Source organism: Penicillium maclennaniae, assembly GCF_028827695.1.
Source record: "Penicillium maclennaniae strain IBT 15551 chromosome Unknown utg000008l:1.0-3552695.0:1.0-3555053.0, whole genome shotgun sequence".
Classification (NCBI taxonomy): Eukaryota; Fungi; Ascomycota; class Eurotiomycetes; order Eurotiales; family Aspergillaceae; genus Penicillium; species Penicillium maclennaniae.
The window spans coordinates 1415959-1425177 of NW_026623220.1; the positions used below are offsets into that span (position 1 = coordinate 1415959).

The following is a 9219-nucleotide window of genomic DNA, read 5'->3' on the forward strand; positions in this document are numbered from 1 at the left end:
CTTTCGCCACGGCCACTGAATACAGTAACGCCGAGGATTAAATCCCTGAGCCCACTTCGTCTTCCTAACCGCGCTAGTATTGTAAAATTCTATACAGAGGTCCGAGCTCGATAGCCCGAACAAACTAAACCTTGTATTCGATCACAGTTTAACGCTCCCCTCCTTACAACCGTATATGACTAGCAGCAGCAATGTGAATTAAACAGAGTTATATCAACAAGCGGGTCCAATTCTGACCGATTAGAGGCGTGCAAAAGCGATTTCTACCATAGACCGACGGCCTGGGTTTCCTCCCGAGACCAGCGAGAGAACGAAGGGCCGAGGCCTTCCATGCACGTGTTATGAGTCTAGTCGTCGGCCTCTAAATTCAGTCCGCTCCCAATTGTGCTATAAGTCCCTTCTACTAGCTCCTATTCCTTATCCCTGCGGCACTGACACGCTCACCGTGGAGCTAGGGATAAAATAGCAAAGGTGAGTCTTTATAGCGATTTATTCCTTAAGTCCATTACTATAGCCCTAAGTTATCCTCATATTTCTCTTAGCAATCCGAGACGCTTCCGTACGATGGTCAAAAGGGTATCCCGGGGACTCAACCGTTATCGCGCAGAGTAGGTGTTTACTGTGATCGATTATACTGAGAACTTAAGCTAATTACTCGGTTATTAGTGTAGAGAAGATCCAGACCCGGGTCTAGCTAGAGGAAGAGACGGTCTCGATAGCGGAAGGCACAAAACACGCATAAATCAGGGAACGTTACGGAGATATAGGGGCACTCCGATCTATTTACTATACAGATTCAGCTAGAGTAAGCAACCTACGTAGCAAAGCTCCCTCTAAAAGAAAAGCTAGATTTTATTGCGCGATAGAGAGTGCTCGCCGAGCGGATTAGGCAGCTTCTCGAAGAGAACAGTCGGCTAAGATAGGAGAGGCAAAAGACCTCTTTAGTGTACTCTGCCGACCACTCTATATCCCAGTTCACATCGTCGTCGATTACGGCAGGGAAGCAAACAGACCGCCAGCGGATACGTAGAGCTATAAGCGAGCCATACAAAACAAATTGTTAATACACAGGCGACTTATGTTCTAAATAGAGGAGGGTTAAACGACGCATATTGCTCCATCAATAGTCCAGCCACCCCTTCGACAAGCGTTCTATTGTGCCTCCTGGGCTGATGTTATCAGGAGGCTCTAAAGTTCTTTATTCCTAGCACATTGACTCAGTCGTACTGTAAACGACAACCCAAGAGGTGTCTTAAGTGTCCACTGAAGTTATGATCGGAGTCCGTGAATTAATAGGTCTAATAGGTCGACTGGCGGGCCCTAGAGAGCTATTCAGAGCATTAAAGGGCAAACTTGTTCGTGAAAGGGGAGAGGTGATAGAACCCGATTCCATAAATTCGGATGCAAATCCAGCCCGACACAGACGAGCCCGACGCTGGCTGTCGATACTAGAGAAGGTGTGTAGATTGTTACCGACCAAGACGAAGAAGAATTCGTGTATCATTAACAGAAGCAACTAAACTGGAGAAGAAGAAGAAGAGAGAAAGAGGGAAACGAGCATCTACGAAACAAACCCACTTCTATCCCGAATCGGGTTAGACCCACGGCTCCTTCCAGATCACGTTCCCCCTCAGGCCTCTCTCAGGCCATAAGACATTCATGCGTCACCACAAGACATTCATGCGTCGCATAGATGCTACTGTATGTGGGAAGGGAACGTTCAGCAGATGAATACGGGACCAAGCAGTGGACCGTATAGGATGCTGAGCAATTTGCTCGATGTCAAATATAGATTATCTTCGAGCTCCCACATCTATGACAGGCTAACTGATATTGAGGTAGAACTGCAAGCAAATGCAAGCCGTTATAATAGACAACCCAATTTCTGGCTTAAACATACTAGGGTGAGACACGGACCAGGTTTCGAACCCTCGCGTAATGGCCGACCTCTTAAGCTGGGGCTTTCCGTTCTAGACCTCAGAATCACGCTGGGGAACAGTCAATAATAGACAGAAATATAACGATACCGGTCACTTTCCTGAAGCTACGGGCGCTGTACCACTTTATATAATTAAATCTCTTCCACAGTGGGTCGGGAAACTTTCAATCGGCTTTCCGCGATCGAGCTAGCATAAAACGCTGGCGACAGTCCGGTACATTTAAATCGTTCGCCTATTCCGTGGCTTAGGAATTATAAGGCACGAGTTACCCGCCTAATTCGATTATCCCGAGCACGCTCCTGCAACTCCTATAGCTTTTATGTCTTTCACAGTGGTTATTATCGGTCTTCTTTATCACCCTAGTGTTAATTATGCCTAAGGTCGCGACTGCCTCGCGCAACCCTGCGGTGCCAGCACCGAGAGCCGTTCGGAAATCAGCAGGAAACGGAAGGACCTCCGCACAAGTAGCCGCAGAAGGAACGCGGACCCGGCAAGGCTTAGTACGAATCCGTTAAGATTTCTAGAGAGCCGTGGAACTGACCTAACATAGGGCTCACGAGCTTAAGCCGCTCCGGCCATCCAGGATAATAACTTCGAGGTAGTACATACGCTATATAATAAGGTCATTTTGGACGCGGAGGAGACTAACCAAAAGCTCACGGCACGTTTTAACTAATAGTGGCGGGAGACCTAACGTCTCGATACCGAGAACGCTCGGCTAGCCGCATAAGTGCGACAGCTCACCGCGGAGAACCAAAACGCGAAAAGCGAAATCCGATACTAAAAACAGAAGTTCGACGATATAACCTCCGAGTTCCGGGATTATATACCTCGTGAAGAGGTACAGAGAATATTAAGGGAAATTTATAATGATACGGTATCCTTTGCCGATAGAATTAGGACGAAGAAGAATAAAACCGAGAATATACACTTATTCTCTGCGTTACCCGGTTCTAATAACGCGCAAGGCCAGGACACCTAGCAGGGCTAGTAGGGTTAACAGGGATAGTTTAACGTTCTTCACGACCCGGTTCTACCGGAGACCGTAGGCTCTATATTTCCTACAGCCGACGACGACAGTCTTCCTTAGTTCGGTGACTACTTAAATATGCCCCTGGCCTAAGTTTCCGCACGAGGCGATGTTTTGGAACTTACGCTATATTCGCTTAATAGATATAGCTGCAGTACGCTCTTTAGAGACTAATATAACTTGCGGAAATGCACGCTATTAGCCCTTATGAAAAGGAAGTTACATATCTGAATTTAATATAAATAGATTAAGGGCGACATAGCATAGCTTAGTAGTTGCTCTCTCACTAAGCGGCGGTTACTAATCGCTTCATTGCTCGATGCAACGTGGGGCCGACTAACCTATTGAGTAACAATATTAAGATTCCTCGACTCCTGCCTTTATATCTTCCATCCATATTGCAGGCCTCTCATGCCCGATCTATTTTATAAGGGTATTGCACGCCCGCCTAGTTCGTAACGGGCTGCCTTTCACGACCGCCAAACCTTGCGTACGTTCCCTATGCTCTTAATCATGGAGTAATAGACAATCGCACATTGACATGTGTAGATTGCGTCGTGGGACGCTATCTGGAAATCCTGGAGGGACCATACGACGTCCAGTCAAATATGACGTAGGTGGAGCGCGGCACGTTAACCTGTACGATTCTCTGTCTACTCTCAGCTGGGCCTATTCTGTGAGTATGATGGGCTCAGACGAGCGACCATTGGCCCAGCAGGAACCGTCACGTCATCGCACTTATTGGCCGAGGCGACTTCGATCACAAGAGATGCTAGTGATAGGACCTCGGTTTCCTGATCCCTTTTACTCATTGACTCTCAGAACTTCCGAGGGAGTCAGGGAGGGTCTGGGCTCGGGTTAAAGATAATGAAGGATACCGAAAATTTCGACACGGGACTTGACACAGCGCACGCGATTCAAAAGGTCGTCGATATTGCGCGAGAGCTGGACAGCGATCAAGCCGTTCTTCTCCTTGTGTCTGGCCCCGAAAATGCTTCCTGACCCCTGTGACGTTTCGGTGTCTTATAGGTGAATGAGCCTACAAAGTACAGCCGTATGCTCGGAGAGTAGCTGTGGTCTGGATGACGCTTGCGGATATCATAGTAGTCCAAATTCCATTGAATATAGTATAACCTTTTTAGAGCGCGGAATTTTCAGGTACCAGATATTGGGCCTAGTCGCGTAACTAGGTAAGGGTATTGTATGCTATATTTTACAAACGTATTTTTTCAAATGGTCGCACAGATCCAGACAGATAACCATTCTTCCTCATCAAGCGCTCTGATCGTCTGACATCGCGGCAGACACCACTGTCTTCAGGCTTCCTTTTCCGCTTCACTGGACCTTCTGAACAACACCCGCAGGCCGTATTCTCGTTAGTCTCATCCGCCGTCGCCGATAGGATTGAAGTGACGGCTGGGCCAGGGAGTAAAATATCTAGTTCGGCCTCCGTCCTCACATAGCATTTATCATCAGTTTGCGGAAGAGAAGTCGGCGCTAGAGTAATGATTTTAGCTATTAGAAACATTTCAAACCCACAGCGAAACTCTCCCTTATTAACTGGAAAGAGAAACGTACCTTTCTTGTCTTCAACAAGCTCGGCAGTCTCTGCTTTACTCATTTCAGATGGCCTTAATCCTTTACTCGAACGCCTAACCGTGCCTTCTTCAGTTAAGCCGTGGCGGTGAAACTCGTCCAAACATTCCCAGAACTCCGGCGTATCCATAATCTCCGTATCTGCATCTAAATTGTGCTCCTCTGACTTATCCTATACATCAAACGTATCGTCATCTTCGATCACGATAGGGTTAGTAGGCGAGCCCGACGAATTTTTAACGCCTTCTAATCCACTTAGGTTGACCATAGTGTCGGTTTCAGCAGTCTGGAGTAATCAGAAACGGGTTAGCCAATCCAGGCTTAAACAACAGAGGCTCTCATAACTATTTAGTGAAGGTCTTCCCTTACGGAGCTTCATACTTTGGCTACCTAAATAAACCCCCAGAAGCGTTTGCAAAGTACAGATTAGGAGAATCGACTAATATAGAGAGAAACACTTTATAAATTCTCAAAAGGGTGTCGAGGAATAAGGCGCGCTCCGATTTATGAAGACTTAGGCGGACAATCCTAGCCTTTTTATACCTTAACTTAATATTATCTGACAAGAACCATAGGTTTTAAGCTCCTGGGACTTATTATTCTCGCACCTTTCTAAGGCATAAACTGCCGGAGGTGGAGACATATAGCTCTCTTAATTACTCCTAGGAACAGAAATATTGTGCCTAGGAGTCGTCTATCTAGGATTAAGTGTACTAGAATTTGTTAGAAGCCCCCAGAAGCCATTTTTGTTAAGGATATATATAAAGTAATACGATTTATAGAGTATATACGGTATAGCGGAACCACATAGCTTTTTGAGTTCCACTGAACGCGGAGAAATCACGCTACGTCTTATATCTAGAGTCGGCTGTAGCTGTTCTTAATACTGATTTTCTATCTCGATACGGCACCCACCTCTACACATACGTGAGACCGCAATTTTCGTACCTTATCCTAGGTTTTAACGGTTACAATAGAAAGGTCAATGTTAACTTGAACAGCGCGTGTAAGTGTGTGTTTAGCTTTGGACCTATAGGAAAACCGTCGATGCCAGTAGCAATCTATCATAAATTCCTATGTTTAGAAGTGACTATTCCCAGGAAGTGTTTGATCTCTGTGGAAGACACTGCCTGCCCCAAGAAGAAACGAAGTTCATTCCCGCGATCCGTTATATTCCCCCTTTTTTTAAGGGCGCTATTGGTCGGAGAGACTATAGGGGATAATAGCCTAGGTCGGCCATAAAACGTCTAGATCCCTATTCTCTTTCTCGTGTGGCGGTTACTCGTCAGACGCACTTTCCTGACCCTGCCTCCAGCCTCGCCTCTCTCTTACCTAGTCTCTCTGCCTTAAAACTCTCTTATCACGTCTATATAAAGTTATTTATTCTCCTCCTTCGAATATCTCTGAGCATAGGCCTTCGCCATCCGCGTTCTGAGCGCCACCCAGGCGCTTAGGCTCTGGTAGACTACAGTGACGATCCAGATAACGACACTAATACGGACATACGCGATGTCCCTCTTGATTATAGGAGATCGGAGAATACGAGGACGAGGGGGGAACGAATCGAGCAGCTCTGGCATAAGTGAATCAGTACTGTGAAGTACTTAACGCGGAACTTCACTAATACACGGCCTAGATTCTGCTGAGTAAAAGCTAATGAGGCTGGTGCGTTACCGAAGTGGAATGATCCTGCTAATGCCCTTCGTCTCCTGAACCCTAGTAATATCCTTCGATTTCTCAACTTCTATATGAAATTAAAGCCTGGCCAGGACAGTCTTCGTCAGAAAGGCGTTAAGAGAGCTAGCGCTCTAAAGGCCGACTGAAACTCTTTTCAGGGATACTACCGGAAAATAACCCGAACCCATATTAGTCCCGAGGATAGTAAAGAAATCAATATAGTAGGTTACCTAGAATACCACGAGTGTACGAGCTGACAGGGTCTAGGGTATTCAAAAACTCATAGACAAATACGGACCTCGGTCTGGGCGAACGAGAGAAGCTACGAGTATACGTCCAAGACCTAACCGAGTTTAAGGAGACGGTCAGTTGGAATAACCCGAAAGATGCTCCTGTACGTACGGAAGGTACGGTTCCATGAGCTTCGGTGTTCTAGGTTATATTCCAGAATCTGTGATGATCCATGTCCAACTTTAGCTTCCAAATAATGGGTAAATGCAAGGATGTTAAGACACGGTGCTCGCTCGTCATCTTCATAGTTGCCCACATTCAATCGAAATGGATATCACTAAATTCCCTATATATTGTGTTCATGTCAACGGCCTACGTGCGAACTATCAGACATTACCAGCCAACCTCTCGATGACGTTATGTTACATACATCCATCCAGGAAGGTAACTGGATGAGCAATCTCTTATGTCAAATAATACTGTACCAAGTTATGCATGAAGAAGCAGGGGGGAGGGGAACTGACGACACAGTAGTATAGTTGGATCTTGGGTCCATTGGTCAGCGGGAACTTTAGGCAGATACCAAACGTTCCCATGATCACACCATTGTCTGGTGGCTCGGAACACCTCTAGGCTGCACACTATCTCTAACACAGCATGACGAGAAAGATTTATTCTATAAGCCTTGCAATATAACCTCGATATCATTTCTAGGTTTGCTTCTCCTCCATATCTTCCATGTGAATAGCTTTAAAAGAGGCAAGAGAAAATTAGGACTAGGTACATATGTGGTAAATCTATTAATCTCTCAGCGATATTAATATAATTTTACAGTAGCTTGCGCTGGGTCCGGACAGGTTTGCAGCAGTGGTACTCAATAAGAAACGGGGGGAGTATTTAAAATTGAGTATTACGACGACGGAGCCAGTGGGATATCGACTTTAGGCAAAGTATATAGTGCAACCCAAATCTGGACTACTATCACTTCGGGCTAACTGAAATTCTTAACTTAGATCGCTACATCGCCCAAAGCAAAGTGATCTGTAAATAATAAATATATTCCGGGCATTAGCATAATAAGCGGTAATTTAAAAATCTATAAGTCTCGCCGATACGCATAAACAGTGGCTAAAAGTAGTTACTAAGTAAAATTTACGGGCTTCGACTAAGCTTATCCCTATTTATACTATAAGGTACTTAAGCCTACCCATCTTCCCGCGTGGTTTAGCATTCATACATTCTACCTATCTTTTTACATCTACTTCGAAGCAGCCCGGTAACCATCACTATATATTTAAAGGTTAGTCTCCTTCTGAGTCTTGTATGCTTTACAAGCGTAGCGATTGTTTCTGCCGCGAGCACCTTCGCTTCGCGAGAAAATCGTACTTCATTCACTACTCGGAATCCAGCCGCTTACTACCGCAATATAGCATATTTTGTCAACTGGGTCTGTCCCTATCCCGCCTCCAGGTCACGCACTCAGTACTGACAGAAAATACTTAAGGCTATATATAATAGGAAATTCTACCCACAAGACCTTCCCGTCGAAAGCCTGACGTATGTGTTATATGCATTTGCCAACGTGCATCCTGACACTGGGGAGATCTACTTATCAGACTTATGGGCTAATATTGAGAAGCGATACCCGGGGATTCGTGGAACGAGAATAAGGACAATATGTACGGAAATATTAAGTAGCTTCTATTACTTAAGCAGAAGAACCGCAACTTGAAGGTACTACTTTCTATTGGTAGCTAGAGTTATTTAGATAACCTAGCGGCCTTATTTAGCATATAAACTGGTAGAGCAGCTTTCGCCTCTTCCGCTGTGAATCTTATCAGGGACTTAGGATTTAACGGTATAGATATTAACTGGGAAGTATGCTCCTCAGGGAATCTAAGTACTAATAGGATCACCGCTAAACTAGTCACAGTATCCTGCCAATAATATTCGGGCAGAAAATATAGTTACTATACTTAGAAAACTCCGCGCGGTATACGTAACCAGAGATCATAAAGATTTAAATATAGCTTACTATTCTTAGGCCTTAAATAATTATAGTATAACTTATACAAACGGCTACCACTTTTTAATAATAGTCGCCTGTCTAGCTAGTTTATTATTTTTTATCTTATATTGATTGAATACTAACCGATAGAATAGGTCCGAGTCACTACCAGAGGTTATATCTACCCAAAATAGACCAGTACATCGACTTTGGAACTTAATAGCCTACGATTATTCTGGAGGCTAGAGTAACGTCTCAGGGCATAACGCTAATATTTACCTAGCCGCCGACAACCCACTCAGTACCCTATTTAATACAGATACGGCCGTCAAATTCTATATCTCTAAGGGCATAGATACCAAAAAGCTTATGCTAGGTATGCCCCTATATAGTCGGTCCTTTATAGACACTAATAGCCCTAATAAGAGTTATAGCGGTGTAGGAAGTGGTAGCTAGGAAAGTGGCGTATAGGATTACAAGACTCTACCCCTCAAGGGTTCTACAGTCAATTATATCGAGCAAACACGTTCTAGCTATTCTTACGATCCGGCTCAGCGAATAATGGTTAGCTTTGATACTCCCGAAGTGGCACGGAAAAAGGCTCGGTATATTATAGGGAACGGACTCGGCGGGGCAATATAGTGGGAGAGTAGTAGCGACAAGACAGGCTCCGATAGCTTGATCAGCACTGTATGTTTGATCCCAGTTAATATACTTTCACTTATACTAACCACATA

The 9219-nt window shown here is 44.9% G+C and overlaps 1 protein-coding gene across 1 annotated transcript; it reads left to right on the top strand.

Annotated features, from left to right (window-relative positions):
• Positions 1-7797: 7797 nt before the first annotated feature.
• N7477_009521 (glycoside hydrolase family 18 protein) lies at positions 7798-8938 on the top strand (the record flags this gene model as incomplete). The annotated part of the gene is given in 5 exon segments (XM_056971182.1): positions 7798-7956; positions 7967-8153; positions 8285-8352; positions 8408-8467; positions 8729-8938. 5 exon segments carry the CDS (start codon positions 7798-7800, stop codon positions 8936-8938), a joined length of 684 nt encoding a protein of 227 aa, XP_056818161.1.
• Positions 8939-9219: the final 281 nt, after the last annotated feature.